Raw genomic sequence first — 20815 nt, forward strand, 5'->3', positions numbered from 1 at the left:
AGGACTATCGTACTTATTTAGTAAAAAGTAAATACATGTTGAATATTAAAGTTTTGTAGCGTTTTATTGAGGTTTAACTTAACATAATTTCTAAAAGAATTAGTTGTTGTTTTTGCATGGGAATGTTTAATTCCAATTTGTATACACAATTGATGTAGATTGCAGATAGAAAAAAAAGATAACAAACACGATCCAAAGTGTGACTTACTTATCTGGTAGACATTCACAGATGGATGTAAATGAAAATGCTGAAAATGTGTTATCTATTCTGATTATATCTGAAGAATCAGGAATATTAGTAAACGTTATGAATGTAATGTTTAATATTGTCTTCAATTAACTTTTGATATCTGGAATTTTATAGCTCCTAGCTTTTGATGTTTGAAAGTTTTCTGAATAAATGATTTAGTTTTGTTAAGCAATATGTATGTAAACGAGATTTCAAATTATAGATATTAACCGTGTTAGCTTGAGTGTAGGACATTAGCCCTCTTGGAAATGTTACCAAGTAGTGCCGAATTCAGACGCTTATTTTAGCACATGTTGTCGGTAACGTCATAGAGGTCGCATGTAACTTTTTAAGTTGTTTCATCCGCTTTCAAATAGGCGATATTGTATATTATATAAAACTAATCAAAAGACGCTCCCCACCTTGACGTCCTGATGTTGCTTTAGTAACGCTTATTATACGTCTCAAATAATGTGTAAATACTGTGTAGAATTTGCATCATAAGCTTAGTCTGTAAGTATTAAATTACGTTGCAAAATGTTTATTTCCATTGTAAAAACGTTTATTTGTAGTGATAATACAATATAGGCGTAGTCCTCATTTAATTTTGGATCACCTCACGCATAGTTCAATTTCACTTAAAGATAGTTTTAATTAAAGAAAGCATGGGTATTTTGATCAATTTACTTTTGACTCTCAGGGTATACATTTCTATACAACAGGCAACACAACAGCACCAGACTGTTCAGTCTACAGGGTTTGTCGACGCAGGGACGCCGACAGTTCAGTTCCGGGTCTCCACAAGGACGTTGATAGATGTGACTAGGTAAATGTTGTTGTTTTTTACGATAAAAAAATGTTTTTTTAAAAACTTTTTTCCGGCCATTGGGTGAAATTTCGTGCCCAAGAGGAAGGGGGTCCCCCGTGTCCGAGATTGCTTTGTGAACAACTGTTTCTCTCTATGTATGAAAATACTCCGGTGACGACGATCAGATTTTCATTGAAAGAAAGACTCCGGGAGGGACGTAGGGTTATATTTGGATATCGGATTGGGATTAATTTTCAATAAATGATATCAGATGACTAACTGCAGCATGTGTCTTTCTCCACTTGAAACTAGCTTAATGTCGCGCTAAAACTGAACCTGTTAGAGCAAAGTAATACCCTAAGAAAACGAAGTCCTCTGTTATTTGAATTTTGTAGACATATGCATATTAAGTGGTTTATTTCTGGTTAAAATGAATTAAATTTAGAATCTAGATATACTCACAATTTCGGATTATTGTGTGTACTAGCCTTATATAGAATATGAAAGCACCGTATCAATTAACATTTACATCATATTGTCCATTAATTCTTTAACAAAACATCCGTGAGGGTTAACTATGAAATAACATTGTAACCATTGTTTTAAAAACCTGGTACCGTATTTTTAGATAAATAATACAAATATGCTACAGTGAACTCGCCAATAGAGTAAAAACAGTATCTTGCTGTGTTTTTTTTTCCTTTCATTTAAGGGATGTTTCTCAACCAGAAGACGAATATGGAGACACTGAGGTACCTGAAATAAGAACGTCAACAAGTTCAGGGTAACTATAGTTGAAATGTTCAATAAAATAAAGGGATTTTAGCATGAATTCCTATTTATATAGAAGAGTGGCAAACTATCAGTAGCTTCGACCAATCTACCTCCTAACCTCAACCAAATTGAAATGAATGTGGAGATAACACCATACAGGAAAGACGCTGCCGCACTGCAAGGATTTGACATTCAAAGGAGAATCTTTAACTGCACTGCATTAATACGACAGAAGCAATACCAAATCTGAATGATTGATATTATTTCAATGTTTATTTTTGGCAGCATTAATTTATATTAAATTAAGTTTAGATACACGTTATAAATATTGTTTAAATCATAAAGCCCTAAACATGGGCAAAACGAATGATACCTTATGATGCACTTTTATTTACTCAGATATCCAAAGAAATTGTGCAACTTGCATAATAATTATGCTTTCTATTATTACCAGAAGAAGTAAACACTTATTCAGAAGCCATAAATAATCGAATACATTAACCCCTGATCAGAACTATGGTGCTGTCTGATCTAGGTATATACCCATACTTTATGAGCATACGCCAACTTAAAAAATCTAGAGAACCCATTTGTTCTAATTTTCATTTGCTTCTTTCAGACCTGTGACAACATCTGAAGAACTCACGCAGATGCTGCGCGAGCAAGCGAGGACATGCATCAGACAGACAGATGAAGATCCACTGACACTGGAGGTTCGCAGGAATTTTGTGCTGCGGGATGCTCTCCAGTATATAAGAGTTTCACAGGAGGACCTACACAGCCCCCTGCACATCCGCTTCCTGGGAGAACAAGGCATCGACCTGGGAGGGTTGAGAAGAGAATTTTGGACACTTTTTCTGTACCAGGTGTCTCATTCGACATTTATAACTGGTAAGAGTTAACATCTGCCGTTAGGTTTGAAAAACCTTTCCGTTTAGAGATGTCTTTTTTAAACATGCGTTCAACCTAGAAAATGTATGACATTGTATAATTTCTATAAAAACTTGGCTATGATTTGCAATTGATGCATTTTTTATATTTCAGGACGACCGGGACGTCTGGCCTTCCAGAAGAATTTCATTGAACAACGTAAGCGGACATTCTACTATCTTGGGCAGTTAGTAGCACTGTCCGTCTTACAGGACGGTCCCGGTCTGCCGATTTTCTCGGATATAGTGACCGACTACATCCTGGACCGTGACCGTAGTGTAGTGAGCGAGGGGGATCTGCCAGAGCACCTTGCTCAGCTGATAGAACAGGTCAGTTTTGTTATATACACAATGTTAAACAAAATATTAAAGTTTTACAAACTCTGATATATTTTCGTTCTCATCAACATACAGCTTTCATACCTACTTGTTACCATAATTATCACAATTTAATAGATACTTAAGACCAGATGGTATTTTGACAGAATTAAGTCCCCTTGTTGACACATATAATACTATCAAGCACTGACAATAGTCGAGCGCTCTTTATTCCTTACGTTTCTACATAATTATCTTCAAAATAAATGAAGAGTCTGATGAGAGTTGTCATTCTGCTTTAAGATGTACATCATAAAGTATTCATAAATTTTATTAAAGTCATGTTCATGCAATCAAATTGATAATTCAGCATAAAAAGGGTTAATGTCCCATCCTATAGACACCTTGGTTTGGACACTTGTGTCAATTTTTTCTTGCCTATTTGTTTGTTAGTTTTCTTGATCGGTTGTGTCTTTTTTTGCTTTCTTGTGTATACGGTTGTATATTTGTTATGTTACTTTGCATGTCATGGTTGCAGAAGGATGTCTGAAATTGTTCGGATATAGTAAATAGTTATATAACTGCATGCCTTATAACAGTCAGGATATGGTAGTGTGGCTCCCACTTCAGGGCCGCCTATGCTATCAGAACAGTCAAGGATAGGCTCGAAACCGGACATAGGTCTCCTTCCGAAGATTTAATTGTTTGGAGGTTAACTGCCAAGCATTATTCTGTTTGTGAATTTGTCTCATTTCTGTTCTATTTGGTCGGTTTGAGCAGGAGTGTCCATGTTCTAGTTTTGGATGTATTTACCGCTGCGCTGCCGGGTGGCACGGTTGTAATTGTTTAGTTGAAAACGTCCATGTGTAGTTACAATAATGTAAGTAAAGAATGGAAGCACTGTGTAATGTCGATCGTATGAACTTTCAGATGAAGGAGGCCGATAGTGACGCTGCAGCACAAACACTCTTCCAACAGATGTTTGATGAAGCTTGTACTGCTGGGTTTCTAATCCCATCCACCAGCTTCAACAAGAGCTTCATACCAGCCCTGGTTGGTGCCCTAGTCAATAACCTGGTTGAGAGCAGTCGGGTTGAGCTTGACCAGTTTGTCGATGGTAAGATATGTCTTTCAGCCTACTGCTAATTGAATTAATTCCGAACTCTTTAAAATAAGTCATACAAACAATGACACTTTCACCTATTTTGAAAAAACTGCTTAACCTTTTACTTTATCCTTCCCATATTTGACCCTTCTGCATCCATTGAAATTCCTCTTCGTGCAAAATTACTAAGTAGTAAAGAAGAATAGCGCCATCTTTTGCCGGAGGTCCCAGCCAGAGGCTGTGCTCCCCGCTGTGAAAAATAGCTCGTTGATTTGTAACTTTTTGATTTAGTAAATCGTATCAAGTTCAACACATTACTGATCAATGTTTTTAAATATATTCATAGGACTGAAGACTCATCAGGTCCTTGAGTTGCTGCGTTTGAGGCCTGATGATAGCTACTGCATATTCAGCGGCCGAACAAAACCGGTGACTGTAGAAGCAGTTCGCTTGCTTTTGCATTTCCGATATCGGACTGGGAATCATGCAGAAACTGATCAGCAGACAGCTCAAGGTTTTCTGACGTTCCTCCGAGCTACCAAAGGTAGATAATAAACGTTTACAGCGTAGATCATACGTATTAAGTAACATTATGAACACATGGGATGACTGACACAGTGTGTCCAAATATTAACTTACAACGAAAAATCTTAACAAGGGGGTTTGTCGCGCAAAACGTTTTGTTATATATTTCTCTGCATAGAAATCGTATTGCAATATATATATATATATATATATATATATATATATATATATATATATATATATATATATATATATATATATATATATATATATATATATATATATATATATTGTGGCAACTAAAAGATATATTGTTGCAACTAACAGTATCATTATAAGCGCGAGTGCTTGAAATAATTGGTTATCATTGCAATAGCACATAATTTCATTCATTTCAGGCCTTGAAATGCAATAGAGCACCCATATTAATTTAGATAATTATTTAAGTATGTTAATGTGTCAATGTTTTACATGCAAAATACCAGGGGATTCTGCCCTGTACGTGCTTAAGTCATTTCTATACAATTTTGCAATACTGCTAAACTGTATGACAATACGAGGCACAGCATTACAATTTAGTATAGCCAGTCTTATTGATTTGTCGGGATTTGTATAATCGTTGCCGGACTTATGTTTATTACATAAAGCTTAAACTTGCTACATATCTATGTTAAATTGAATGACACAATCTAATACTGTTTACAGACCAAAAATGTCCGCCAAAATTAGAAACGGCCACCAAAATAAACAATTTTTAACTGTTATGTGGTAGAAAGAAGTCAATTTTACCTACAGCATTACAATGAAGGGATTTAAATAAAGCATAATGGACTTTTGGTGTGAAACATTTATGATAGATTAAATGAATTCGTCCAAGTTTAAGAATCATATTGCCGACATTCTATATGTTTTATGCTATGTTGTTGATATATAATTATAGCTAATTCCAAAACGAAGTAACCGCTCGTTTACGCACGTACACACGCACAACTGGGAAACAATTATTGTACAAAACGCAATTTTATTTATATTTCAGGATCAACTGCATCTGTCAACGGGGTTAAGCTACAGCCAAATGACGTGCTGATGTGGCTGACGGGATCAGCGACAATGCCGGCAGTGGGCTTCCATAAAGTTATTGATGTGGAATTTGGGGACACGCTTCGGGTTAACACATGTGCCCTGGTGTTGACGCTGGCTGAAGTGCCACGCGAAGTTGAAGATGTGCAACATTACTCCGAACTGCTCATCAATAGCCAGACATTTCAAGCGGAATAATTTCCCAAGATAGTTTAATACATCATGACTCATTAGGAAATTGTGTTATATTCCTTTTCATGGGTATATATGGAACGGTATTTCGGTAAAAATCATTCGTGGTGAATGATGTTAATTCTAATATGCTTCATGACAATTCCAAACATGCCGGTTGTCTATTCGTTTATACTTTATGATTGTGGCAACATTACATCATTGATGGTGAATATATACATTATTCCTGATGTTAATTCTAATATGCTTCATGAAAATTCGAACATGCTTGTTGTCTTTTCGGTTATACTTGATGATTGTTGCAACATGCTTGGTGACTTTCCAATGTTTGTGTGTTCATTATTCCTGTAACCAGTCATAATCGGATATGCCACTAAGCGTCATTAACAACGGCAGTTAGCAACAGACAGTAAACATAATGTAACTACGCAGAATGCAAGTGACAAAATTGTGACAGAAGTTGGCGCACGTTTATTTTCCGTATGTTAAATAAATGAAAAAAGAGAAAACATACGATCCATTTTGACTACTTTACTGAAAAAGCTGAGTTAGTTCCCTTTGTTTAATAATCTCCATTAAAATTCATTATTTAAGCGTAACTTGCCCTCATCTATGTCGATATTATTAACTAGTTATATAATTTTCCGCCGAAAAACGTTGAATAAACTTCATTCAGATTTTTGAAAATAATGTCTATTTTTGCGTTAAAATCGCGCTGTATTTTGATTGATTTTGTCGATGGTATACGATTTTGCTGCACAAAATTGGTAGCAGTTTGAAGGAAAACCACCCTTTTAAGCAAATATGTAAACATTTTCAATGTGGCACTCTTCGTTTAGTCAAATTTGAGTTTAATGCTAGGGGTTCCACATTTTTCAAACTGAAGCCTCTACATGAACCTTAAACTACATGCGTTTATAATTGCCATTAAGACCAGTAGGCCTGCACAAAAAAATACTGCCGTGAATGTTTTTTATATTTGTAAGTTGCAGTTGGTACTCAAGAAAATATACATGTATTTTATTCAGGACATAACGGAGCCGATGTGTTGGTGGAGCTGGTTTTGACATCCGACGCACAAATTTATGAATGAAACGCTTCATGAACGTTGACGTCGCTCTTGGTTACTAGAAAAATTCCCACGCACGGATTTCAACCGTCATTGTTTACAATCAATTAAGTGCACAAGTACTCGAATGGGATAGCGTTATTTTTTAGGTATATGTCCAGCGCGTGTGCCGGGAAAACAGGGCTTAATGTATTTTTTTTGTTCAGCTCTATAATGTTTATATCAAAACTGTATGAAAAATGTCGGTGAACATTAATCCGGTGTTTATTTTTGAAAATATTGATGCGTTCATTAATTATGGCTCTAAAACGGAGTATTAATCCGCATATAAAAAACACCGGGCGTATTGCATATTAGTTCGGAGACATGAAACTATTCAAAAGAAAGAAATAAGAGGTTCAATTTTATATGTCAAGTCTCGCTGCGCACGATTACACTCTTACTTCTCGTATATATTTGACTCTTATGAATCTTGGCAAATACCTAGTGTTTTAGTTTCCTTAATCTAAATTAAGTCATGCATCTATATGTACTTTAAGCAGCATAGCATGACTTCCAAATGACCGACTGCTCTTTCATATGTGAAAGAGATTGACACGAAATACCTACCCATCTATATTTAAGTTTATATGTGCATTTCAATTTTATAGTTTTATAGCCTTTTATGTGGTGCAATATAAGTGTACTCTAGTAAATTTGAAATTAAGTAATGGCATTCCTCTCAACATACATACAGAGTTCCAGATAACTTCTTAAGCAAAATCTTGGTTTACACTCTAGTAAAAAATCCAGCCTTACAGTGTATTATTAATTCGTTTTTACCGGTAAGTATAATTTTTGGCACATCAGCATTTAGGTGTATAGTCTAAGAAGAGCTCATGACAATTTCCGGGTTACAGCAGACTATTTGCGAAAAAAGGACCAGATAATGGAAAACGTTTGGCTTTTACTGTTTTAAAGATGGTCTGTAATTCATAATAACGTCAAAGTGCTGTTGATTTCATAATTTTAATGTGGGCCTAGACGAGTGAGAACTCATTGATCAAATGTTTACAATATATGCATTGATACTGAGTTTTACGCATGATCGCAAATTTTGAATTCTTATTTTATTTTTTCAATGTGTTACCGTACGCACATAATGTAAGTTTTTTACTAAACCTTTTTTTCATTTTGTACGACTTTAAGCGTCTGATCTGGAGCTCTGCATACATATATTAGTAGCATACTAGTATATTAAAATATATCCATAGAGTTTCTTTTGTTATTGATGGTAAATTACTGTACAAGAATTATGGTTAGTCATTAACAAAAACAAGAAATATATTTATAAAGATATTCGGAGTGTAGTTTCTGTACCACTTATCGTAAAAAAAGTTATGTTACAGTAAAACATTTGTGTATTATAACATAACGTTTCAGCATATATATATTCAAAACTTGACATGCTCTTTAATTACACCCTGATCTTTAATGACACATGTATATCATACCAAACTTTGTATTTCGTTGTTTCCTTTCCTAAGTTAATGATGTTAAGTGTACGGACGTGATTTTACATTGCCATATGCATGAACATTTAATTTTTCCGTTTTGATTGTTTTTTCTCTAATTCAATAAGCTTAGGCATGTTTGTTCGTTAAGTACGTCCATAATTTCACGATGATTCTCGAAAGTAGGCATAAGCACATAGCCGGACCCGTGTATTTAACGTATGTCGAAACCTTCGTTCGTTTTTATTATTACTTGTGTTCTGGTGAAAACCTATGATATCGAATAAACACTTGAGTTCTGGAAGCCATATGCAATCTTCAAGCGAGAACCTAATCTTGGGATTATACGTCGAACCGCTTGCCATAGCTTAGCGCTATTAATAATTGTAAATTATCTAAGGCCTCCGAAATATTTGACTAAAAAAATATTTTTTATACCTCAATAACGTTGCTAGTATTTTTTCTGTGATGATTTTAATCGTCCCTTGAAGTGTACAACAATGGTGATAAATATATCGCATTGTAAACGGGGCATATCGACGGCTTGGACGGTATTTTAATTTCTAAATAAATTTATCCATTACAATAAAATTATTTATTAATTTCTCAAAACACATGCCTTGTTGTTTAAATATTCTAGGAAGACATATGCCCACGATAAACGCTTTGATAGAAATTATGAGCATTTTTCGAAACCTAAACGCAGTTTTCAAAACCTAAACGCGGACATTAAGTTCAAGGGGTCAAAATGTGTGTGCGTATGGAAAGGCATTGTCCGTACACACATGCATACCAAATATGAATGTTACATCTTAAGCCAATTAAAAGTTAAAATGACAAGGGCTGATTGTAAAACATGCATGCGCCAATATGGGCTATAAGTTGTAGTAGCAGCCCATTATGTGAATACGTTTTTTGTCACTGAATTAAGTTTTTTGTCACTGTGAATGGTGGTGGTGGTGGTGGTGGTGGTGGTGGTGGGAAATAGTAGTAGTAGTAGTAGTAGTAGTAGTAGTAGTAGTAGTGTAGTAGTAGTAGTAGTAGTAGTAGTGTAGTAGTAAGTAGTAGTAGAAGTAGTAGTAGTAGTAGTAGTATTAGTATTAGTAGTAGTAGAAGTATTAGTAAGTAGAGTAGTATGAAGTAGTAGTGTTTGTATAGTATAGTAGTCGTAAAGACGTCAGTCGTCTCGTCTTCGTCTTGTGCGTCGTCCTTCGTCGTCGTCGTCCTCGTCGTCGTCGTCGTCGTCTCGTCGTCGTCTGTCGTCGTCTCCTCGCGTCGTAGTCGCCGTCTCGTCGTCGTCGTGTGGTGTGTCGCCCCCGCCCTCGTCGTCGTCGTCGTCGTCGTCGTCGTCGTCGTCGTTCGTCGTCGTCGTCGTCTCGTCGTCGTCGTCGTCTTCGTCGTCGTCGTCGTCGTCGTCGTCGTCGTCGTCGTCGTCGTAGTAGTCGTCGTCGTCGTCGCCGCGCCGTCGTAGTCGTCGTCGTCGTAGTCGTAGTCTTCGTCGTCGTCGTCGTAGTCGTCGTCCGTAGTAGTCGTCGTAGTAGTAGTAGCGTAGTAGTAGTAGTCGTCGTAGTAGTAGTCCTAGCCGTAGTAGTAGTAGTAGTAGTAGTAGCAGTAGAGTAGTAGTAGCAGTAGTAGTAGTAGTAGTAGTAGTAGTAGTAGAAGTATGCATTACAAAAATGCAGTTAGCCTTACATTTGGTAAAATTTAAATATATTACAAGGGAGGCAAATCTGTAACAATAAATTTAAACTTATTGCATTTGTTTCCCCTGTAGTGTATTACCTCCCCTGTCCTGCTTATATTTATATTAATCAACAAAATTAAACATTAACACAATATTTAATATACAAAATATACACAAATTTCTCATATTCTGATAATATTTTTACTGATCCACTGTATTTTACTAAAAGGATGATGTTTCATTGGACTGATAATTATAGATTTAGGATTACAGACCAGTTGCTGCAGTAATATTGTTCAGAGTGTGCCCTGTTGGCCGCGTATGCATTCTAAAATTATCATTCAAAAAAACATTTTACTATTTCGAGTCACCGTGACCTTGACCTTTGACCTAGTGACCTCAAAATCAATAGGGGTCATCTGCTAGTCATGATCAATGTACCTATGAAGTTTCATGATCCTAGGCACAAGCGTTCTTGAGTTATCGTCTGACAACCACCTGGTGGACGGACAGAGCGACAGACCGACCGACAGACCGACATGAGAAAAGCAATATACCCCCTCTTCTTCGAAGGGGGGCATAAAAAAGAGTAAAACAAATACAAAACAACAATTAGCACCCTCATGTTCCTCTAAGAAAATGCTTCATTTTGAATATAAACATGACATATATAGATTATGATATTACAGAGTTATGTTATTAATAACTTACTGGCAGTTGACCACAGAACAGTTAACACTAATTAGTTCTGCTGATAAGCCGATGGCTAAAATCTAGCCGTCCTGGGAGTAACTGAGTAGGACTGTATGTACACATATCAAAATAATGACACCCTATTGTGAAAAGATGCAAGCAATTTATCAATGTTATGTCACCTTTATGGATGGATGTTATAAACTGCACTAAATATTGACTGGTAAAGCAGTACATTGTACTGAAATCAAAGTTGCCATGGAAACAGTTTCATTGAACTGTTCATTTGATACAACAAAACACAGTTGGTACACTTGGCTCATCTAAAGATCAAACAACAGGCTCTCCAGTGCATTAGAAAATTACATGTATATTGGCATAAACACAATAGCTGTATTTAATTAGATGCATTCCACTTCCTTTATGTACAAATATTTATGAACAGAGTCCCACATATTTATTTGCATTGTTTTATAAGTAGTCTTAAACAGATTTTGACTTTGGTACGATTGTTGGACATTTTGGATAGTAAAATAATTGAACATACGAAAAAATTAGGAGAAACAAAATTTGGATAAGAAAGACACAAAAGAACAAGAATATGAAAGAAAAAAAAATTAAGTTTGGAAAAATGTTCTTTTTTTTTTGGAATGCTTCATCTTTTTACACTGCAATGTGATTGAGAAAACAAAGTGGTGTGATGCATATTGCTACATGTTATTGTTATTTATTCCAAACAGCAATACCAATTATGCCCTCTTGATAAAACAAAAAAACAAAAAAAAATTTGGGGGGGGGGGGGTTGGGGCGTTGGAGGATAAGGGTGAGAGGGGGTATAATTCGGGATGAAGTAATTAATTTAATAAGATGTTTAAAAAAAATGTGATGGGGTGAGGGGGGGTGGGGGCGGACGTTGACCTTTGACAAAGTGACCTGAAAATCAATAGGGGTCATCTGCAAGTCATGATCAATCGTGACCTTGACCTTTAACCTAGTGACCTGAAAATCAATAGGGGTCATCTGCGAGTCATGATCAATCTACACATGAAGTTTCATGATCCTAGGCGAATGCGTTCTTGAGTTACCATCCGGAAACCATTTTACTATTTCGAATCACCGTGACCTTGAGCTTTGACCTAGTGACCTCAAATTCAATAGGGGTCATCTGCGAGTCATGATCAATCTACCCATGAAGTTTCATGATCCTAAGCGTATGCGTTCTTGAGTTATCATCCGAAAACCATTTTACTATTTCAGGTCACCGTGACCTTGACCTTTGACCTAGTGACCTCAAAATCAATAGGGGTCATCTGCGAGTCATGATCAATCTACCTATGAAGTTTCATGATCCTAGGCGTATGCGTTCTCGAGTTATCATCCGACAACCACCTGGTGGACGGACCGACCGACCGACCGACCGACATGAGCAAAGCAATATACCCCCACTTCTTCGAAGGGGGGCATAAATATTTTTCGAAACCTAAACGCTAAGTGTGACGGACGGACAGACGGACAGTGCGATCACTATATGCCTCCCTTCGGGGGCATAAAACGTTGTTCCCGGAAAATTTTTCGCAGGCACAAGCAAATCGTAGTACACGTAAAGGTAAAATATTTATGAATGAAATGTACATGAGCGTCAAGGTGCACGTTTTATAGTTTATTATAGTCTCATCCAATATTTACAATTTTCACAATGCATATATAAAACATAAAGCTATAGATACAACATTGGCCATTCATGAAAGGAATTATAAGAGACTTATTCAACGCTTATCAATGTACGTTACATGACTATCATGACTATACATGGTAAAAACTACATTACCACCACCGACCCTATCAAGAATGCCATACACTTCCAATATAGTGCCCGTCATTACAAAATGCATTATTGCGCAAACAATTACACATCTTAAAAGATCTTCCAATTACCATGGTCATTCCTTGATTAAGATTAATCGTGGTGATAATATAAATCTCCAATGTAATATCAACTTAAAATCAGTTTTCATAATGTATTAAGTAAAATTGCTAGCCATACGTAAGCTTGAAGGGAAGTAACTCGAACCATATTGCCAACCATTTTTAAGCCCTAAAGAGTTACCTTTCTTCAACTTCATTCAAATGTTTTAGCAAGCAATTTTAGTTCATTGTTATAGTCCCAGTCTATATACAATGTATTGTACAAATGTCTTTCAACATTCATAAAATAGATACATTGCATTCTATATGACCGTTCAACAAAAGACTTATAAGGGACCTTAATGTACATACATGTTATTCATTATTTACACTGATAAAAACATCAGTAAATTGATACAGTCTCACCTATGTACTTTTAAAATGTATTAAAACTAATACATGACTATTTTTATGCAATAATAGAAAAGTATATTACATGTTTAGATATAATAGTTTTAAAAACAGATTATAACCTGCACTAACTATACACGTCTTATTAACAGAATAAAATTTGTGTAAGAAATGTTGAGATTGCTGCTACTCTAAATAATATCCAGAATTTAGAAATTCTAAATTTAATAAATACAATACATCTTTGCATGCGGACTCGCAATTGGTGGTTACATATTTTAAAAGTGAAATAGTGGTTGGAATAGCATTCATACTCCATCTGAACATTCAGCATAAGATCTTAATGTGCATACTCACTAACAATACTGGTCTTTTAATGGTACTTTGGTGTAGAAAATATTGACGGTTGCAATCTATGTGGGGTCTGAGTTTTAATATATATATATATATATATATATATATGATCAAAATGTGTGATTTTGACCTTTGTGTGTGACTTTGACCATGACCCTAGCAACCTGGATCTTATATTTGAAACTCAGCTAGATAATTGAGAACAATTGTGACAGTTATAACAGAATTCCTTGATGCATAGTAAAGGAATTACCAATTAATGAATAATTCCTCAAATTTGTGACCTTTGACCTCAATGTGTGACCTTGACCTTAGCCCCTAGGATTATGGGTGTTGAATGTGAAACAACCCCAGATGATTGGAATAACTATAGAAAGTTGCATGGCTCTGGCTCATGTGTTAATGAAGATAAAGCTATAAGCTTCTATCAAAAAGCATTTTTTTCAAGATACAAAGGGCCATGACCTTAGCCCCTAGAATTATGGATGTTGAATGTGAAGCACCCCTAGATGATTGAGAACAACTATGGCAAGTTTCATGGCTCTGGCTCATGTGTTAGTGAAGATAAAGCTCTAAGATTATATTAAAAAGCATTTTTTTCAAGATACAAAGTGTACATCATCCTCTTATCCATATAATATACTCATACCAAGTTTCAATGAAATCCGCTAAAGCACTAACAAGATATGGCTCTGGACACAAAAGTGCCGGACGGACGGAAGGACGGACAAACAGCGGCAAAACAATATCCCTCCGCCTATTACTGGGGATAACAAATGCCTACGAAATGTTCACGACTTAAGTAAGGCTAACGGGTGTATACTTTAAATACAATATTTAAATGGTTCACTTTTTTGCAAATAGGACTAGATGGTGAATTATAAAAAACATTTATTAGAAACAAGATGGTAACATTTCAAACAATGTACAAAGCAAAAAATACAATTTCATGTTATGGTACAATTCTGCATTAACATGTTATACAATTTAACAACCGACGTTTAAACATGTGTTCAATTAAGGAACTAATCAGAACACAGAGCCCACTACTTACAACTAATAAAGAAAAAAAAATGAAATTAAGCATTCTACTAAAACTGAATTAAGAGTGAAGGTAGGTAACAACAATTTTTCATTTCAGAAACTACAGAAGTGAACTGCCAATAACGATTATACAATGATTTAGTGACAATTGTTTTGCTCTATGGGACATATATATCTGAACTAGTTTTATGCAGGTGAAGTGTACCTGAACAGTTTTAAAAGATAACAGTGAAAATAAGGGACATTCTGCTATATACAACACAGGATTAATTTGTACCTGTATTTAAATTAGTATAAACCTGCATTTTAAACATACTGTTCTTTGAGTAGTACATCATAATGTAGCCTAGATATTAGTATACATGTATAAATTTCATAGATAAACAACACACACACTAGGCCACCATGCCACTTTAAGGATTAGAAGATGCAAGATACAACCTTTTATTTATAATATGTATATAGTACTAATAAAAGTAAAAAATATCTATGTTCATGTTTAGCTATGGACGGACCACAAACTGATTATAACAAAATATCTAATATTAAGCTTTTTTTTCCTGTGTACATGCTATTATTAAGGAAAACCTTGCACATTGCCTTTAAATAACTTTCTTTACCAGACCTGAAAATTGAAATATAAACACACTGACCAACTAAGCAATTTTTGAAAACAGGTTGAAATTTGCAAGCCACAAAGGGATTCCACAGATCTCCCAATTCCTATGAGTGCTCTACTGCAGCTAACCAGGCAGTAAACGGTTCTTCATACATAAGCTTTATAACCAGTTCATAAAACTTGCAGCACAAACACAATGAATTTTAAAACATCTGATATCTTAAGACCCGTCAGGGCTCTAAAAAGACAAAATTAAGACACACATTAATTTTTTGATTGTACATAGTTGGATTCCAGATGATGCTTTTGTAGAGAGCTGGAGTTGCCATTTCAGGTTCTAGGACCACATCTTTTCAAGTTTCAAGTGTTTAACTCTCTTGTTTTATACTGTAAGGCAAAGTCAGGAAATCATATTGCTCACAGGAAACTTGAATGCATTCATGTCTTTCCTTCCAATAGAATATCCTTGATTTCACAACCATTGATGGACTCTGAAAATATAATTTGACAATTGTTAAGGACTCTCTATTATACCATTACAAATGTTTAAATTAATGTATAAAAACAAATTTAGTTGAACATGATTGTTTACAACTGTTTTACAATTGTTTGTTGAAATGTTTTATGACAATTTACAACATTTTACACTATTTTGTGTGTCAGTAATACAGTCCACCAGAACAATGTATAAAAGAGAGTTGTTTAAAATGTGGCATTCTTATTGAGATAAAATGACTGAATGGATAAATACAAAAAAAGATAATATAACTTAAACTAATAAGATATTTTAGAGTAAGCGCAATAAACTCAATCTTGGAAAGTAGAAATTGTTAATTTTTTTGCAAATAGCCATTGGGAAATATGCTTCCCCTGGTTATAGTTAACATGCATACTCAATTTGAACACCATGTCTTATATCTCTGAAAAAATACAGACATAAACTGCCTAATAGAAATTGGAATGTCCTGATTAAAGCTATACTGTTTTACTATTAATTAAAGCTAATGTTTATGTTAATGTTTATTTAAAGTTAATTAAATACAGTGTCTTTATGTTGCCAAAAATTTGCTCATAATATCATTATAATTATTGTCTTAAACCTAGTTATATCAATTTATTACATACTATTTTATTTTTACTGTGTTTTAATATTGTAGCCGGTATAGTTTAATTGCTTAAGTTTCGTACGGCATTTTTATATATATCACACAATTTTAGATTATTAATCCTTTAAGTAATGCTGCATAATAGTATCAATCACTCTTATATTTTATCAATTGAATGTACATAAATGTGTTTTGTACAACGCCATTGAGTATAATTATATAAATAGGTGTTTAATCAAATTAGCAAGTTTCAAGTTGCAAAGCTAAAACATAGTCCCACACAGATTTAAAGCAGGGCTTTGGGATAACAAATAAAACTCGAAACAGGCAGCAACTGGGTAATCCACAACAGGAACAACTAGGCCGAGAAAAAAACTTGTTTTCAAAAGCCGACGGACCCTTTTTGTGTGCGGAGCAGACCCTAAGCATTTTATTGCCGTTTGAAATAAAAAGTACTTGGTTTTTTTATTTCTTTTTTACATTTTATCATATCTCAAAAACATAATTTGGCCAACTTCTTAGTATATGGAAAGAATGTTATAAAATATATTATAGGCAATTGGGAGATTTTTGTCTCTGGATATCTTTGTTTCAGTAGGAATAGCTTGTGTATAAAATAAAAATCATTTAAAAAAGGAAATGCCAACCTACCTACTCTAAATCATATTGAAATATTTGTTTTGCAATATTAGTGGAAACAAACAAATTTTGTACGCACTAGTAAAATTAACATTATTGTGCAGTTTTTAACCACTATTGTCACAATTAATTTAGTCCAAATATTATCAAGATAATGAGTACCGTTTTCAATAATGAGCTATGAAAACAAACACTTAGTTACTACACATGTAATTCTAAAAGGTAAATTGTATACGCACTAGTGCAATCAACATTACAATGCAGTTTTTAACCACTATTGTCACAATAAGAAAAGAATTCATGTAGTCCAAATATTTTCAAGATAATTATTACCATTTATGATAAAGTGCTATGAACACAAACACTTAGTGACTATACATGTAATCCTTAAAGGTAAATTGTCAACAAGAGACTCTTTTAGTTTGTAAGGAACATAAAAAAAATGCATTTTTGTATCCTGCAACATTGTTTGCAAAATTTAAAACAGTCTGACAGAATTTTGACTCCGACTAAACAAACGCATCTCAATTGTCAAAATCTACAGTAACAGGAAACAGTTTTGATGCAATGTATTTTACAGTTGAATAGTGTTGTTGAAGATGGATCCTTGTTATACCCCGTTATAAATAAAGGCATAATTTGAATAAATGATTATTCAGGGCCCTCAATCTATCAAATCTGCGGCTGAATTTCGGCCGCAGTTCCCCACCTGAAAAGTATATTTTTTTCCCCTTTTGGGGGGAAAAATTCCCCCTGATTAATTTTTTTTATATATTTTAAAGATGTGTATCATGATTATTATATCTCAATTCTATTTCAATTTAATCTTGTTAAACATACTTAATTATGAGAAAAGAAATGAATATAGTGCAAACATGTACAAATGTAATAATTAGAGAGTAGTAAAAAAATCCCCCAAAAATGGAAACGCCGGCCGCAAAAATTCCCTCATGAGGGTAGCGACCCGCTTCACCTAAAATGGATTGAGGGCCCTGGATATAAAAACTGGTAGTGGTATCAAATGTTCTTGTCGCCGTGACGTAGTGGATATGGTGTCCACCTAGCGATTATGAGGTCAAGGGTTGGAACCCCTCTGTTGGAGCGTTCATTGAAACCCAGGAAACAGACTCGAGAGTGTTTCAAATATTCCTTACTTTTAGGCTTTCTATGCAATTGAGCTTAAATAAATAGGTTTAAAAAAAAAAATTGTTGTCAGGCTGACTGACAGTCTTTCATCTACACATTTTTTTTTTCAATTTAAACTGTACAGTTGTTTGCTTGAATTTGTTTTCTGCAATTTGGGCCCAATGCATTTACATGTACATGATACCCCACCAATGTCAACATGATTTAACTTAATTTTGACAATGGTACATGTATGTTAAATCACCTGGTTGTCACTATTGTTTCCAAAATTAATTGTATCGCGGGCATCAATTATTATCATGACCATAACAAAGGGTAAACGCAGATCTAGTACTTAATCTAGAATATAATTTAAGCAGTATAAACAAGATTATTTACAATAAAGACTTCATTTGTCGATATCGTGATACATAAAAAACAATATCATAGCGTAAGTTCGACACACTTTCTTATAAACTTTATGTAGGAATGTTAATCGATAAATGATTATGTAAGTATACCATAATTGTCGTCATCCTTGTGTCCGAAGATTAAAATTACCAAACTCATGATCTGAAAAGTTGTTTACAGTATCCATGGAGGCAGACATCTTGAAAACTTCGCAGTAAATATTCGCCGATTTGCCGTTTTGCAAGACGTTGTTTCATTGGTTAGTTCGATTTAGCTCTTATCAAACTGTTTGGGTCAAACAAAGTATCACAACAGTTACAAATATATCACCGCAGTGATAAATTTATTACCGCAGTGACAAAAATGTCACCGCGGTAACAATTTTGTCACCGCTGTGATATCTATTTTAAGCTGTTGGCGTATCTGTACTTTTGACCCAAAGGGTACGTCATACACGGCGATAACAAAAACTTGCCTATGGGCTTATCACCACTAGCAGTAAATTAGCGCCAATCCCTTTGTTTATCAGGGACAATAAAACTGATCTTTTTAATTGAGGAAAAGTATACTGTAGGCCCTTTCTGAGCAAAAAATCAGTAGGCCAATTATTTTTAAAATTCCTAACTCGACAGCCAGCTGGTAGTGGGGGGGGGATAGGTTCCGGGCCCCAGGGCCCATAGCCAGGGTACGGGCCTGAATTACTTATCCTTCTTTCTATTGCAACTTCTCAATATCACTGTTTATACTACAGGTAATCAATTGAAACTTAACACATGTGTTCGGGGCCAGTCTGTGATTTGACTGAACAATTGTCAGTGACCAAGATGCATAACTCTGACCTGTAATCAAGCAGAATTATGTTCCTTTTTATACGCAGAAATTGTGTTAATGTTATCATGCAACTTCTCGATATCAATGTCTCTTCTACATGGATTCAAACAAAACTTCACACATATGTTTTGGGTGCTGGTCATTGCATAAAATCACTGGCCACGTTCTATAACTACGACCTAGTCTTGTATAGGCAACATTTTGCAGCATAAAGGCACGACATATTTTCACATAGTACTTTTTGAATTAAGATTTGAACCTGTGTAAGATTTGAGCCCCCTGTGCTTACACCTCTTTTAATATATTCCTTACTGTCAGAAACCTTCATAGTACTTTCGCGATCTCGCATCATATTCTCGCAGTCTCAGATCGTGATTTTGGAATTTCCCACCTCGATGCGAGATTGCGAGTATTCGTTGCGAGATCTCAATCTTTATGTGAAATTGTTAATTTGTGATATCCATTACACATTCAAGTGGGAGGAAAATATTGAGAATAATGGACAATTTTCAATTTAAATTATTAAATTATTACAATTGACAATATTTAGTTCAACAGTGTTATGTATTTATTTCTTTCATTATTGGGTTATTATTAGTTACTGTTAGTAAATAATTGTGTAAGTTACGAAAGCCTATAAGTACCACTTAAATGGGATATACACCCTCAGTAATTTCATACCATACGAGAGCGAAGCTACTCGATAACTCGGGGTGTACATTGTGTACACACCGGTCTTACTGACCTGTGTACTATTGCGAAAGGAATTGTGGGAAGCACCTCTTATACGAGTGAAAAGTGAAAGCGAAAGTAGGTCAGGTAATCGTGCTTTTGGTAATCGCCATCAGTCTTAATAGAGATTCAAAATCACATTTAAACATAATTAGATAACATTTCTTTAAACAACATTCCGTTTTAAACACATAATAAAAAACGTTTTTTCATTCATTATTAATATTTTCATTCCTACCAGGAACTACTTTGGCGGAAGCATAATTCCTCAAACCAGGGGACTGTGATGCGTCTTAGTATAGAGGTGACAATAACGTAGTGACGTCACCATCTATGTATAGAATGCGGGGTGTATGGAAATTCTTTAGGGTGTATGGAAAATACACCATGGGCACGTGACCGCTCTAAGCCAATCGGATTAGGTCATTTTTCTAGGAGGTGAAATAGTATACGTGTATTCAATATTGACTTCGTTTGGTTGCAAGGATATTCATATAATGAGGGCGCGAAATGCAAGACATATTGTCTTAAAGCTCTTACATTGTGAGTGATCAACCTTTGTGTTGCACATTTCGGACGTTTGAGTATCCCGAGTTTAAACATAATATATTTTCCTTGTCATTCGTAAAATTAAAACCCATCGAATAGACTTAAATACGACTTTGAACAAATATAGAGTTAATCCGTTGCAAAAGAAATTATTTTAAATTAAAGAGGGACCAACCCAGCGTGTGACAAA

The 20815-nt window shown here is 34.9% G+C and overlaps 1 protein-coding gene and 1 long non-coding RNA gene across 3 annotated transcripts; one reads left to right on the forward strand and one right to left on the reverse strand.

Annotated features, from left to right (window-relative positions):
* Positions 1 to 229: 229 nt before the first annotated feature.
* On the forward strand, positions 230 to 5966 carry LOC127839985 (uncharacterized). Its single transcript, XM_052368375.1, has 8 exons — positions 230 to 235; positions 952 to 1055; positions 1750 to 1821; positions 2431 to 2702; positions 2856 to 3070; positions 3989 to 4175; positions 4510 to 4707; positions 5725 to 5966. The coding sequence occupies exons 1-8, from the start codon at positions 230 to 232 to the stop codon at positions 5964 to 5966; spliced, it is 1296 nt and encodes a 431-aa protein (XP_052224335.1).
* A 6580-nt stretch (positions 5967 to 12546) lies between these two features.
* LOC127837116 (uncharacterized) lies at positions 12547 to 18960 on the reverse strand. Of its 2 annotated transcripts, none has more exons than XR_008029112.1 (2): positions 18624 to 18960; positions 12547 to 15723 (listed from the first exon to the last, which is right to left on the reverse strand). It is a non-coding gene; the product is annotated as an uncharacterized LOC127837116 (long non-coding RNA). The 2 variants fall into 2 exon arrangements; XR_008029113.1 differs by lacking the exon at positions 18624 to 18960 and adding an exon at positions 16990 to 17087.
* Between the last annotated feature and the right edge of the window lie 1855 nt (positions 18961 to 20815).

Source organism: Dreissena polymorpha, chromosome 7 (genome assembly GCF_020536995.1).
Source record: "Dreissena polymorpha isolate Duluth1 chromosome 7, UMN_Dpol_1.0, whole genome shotgun sequence".
Taxonomy (NCBI): Eukaryota; Metazoa; Mollusca; class Bivalvia; order Myida; family Dreissenidae; genus Dreissena; species Dreissena polymorpha.

What these genes read in the sequence shown, in the direction of transcription:
- LOC127839985 (XM_052368375.1), top strand. An exon ending in TTGCTCAGCTGATAGAACAG is followed by an intron (nt 3,071 to 3,988) that starts GTCAGTTTTGTT and finishes ATGAACTTTCAG; the next exon opens with ATGAAGGAGGCCGATAGTGA. An exon ending in GTTCCTCCGAGCTACCAAAG is followed by an intron (nt 4,708 to 5,724) that starts GTAGATAATAAA and finishes TTTATATTTCAG; the next exon opens with GATCAACTGCATCTGTCAAC.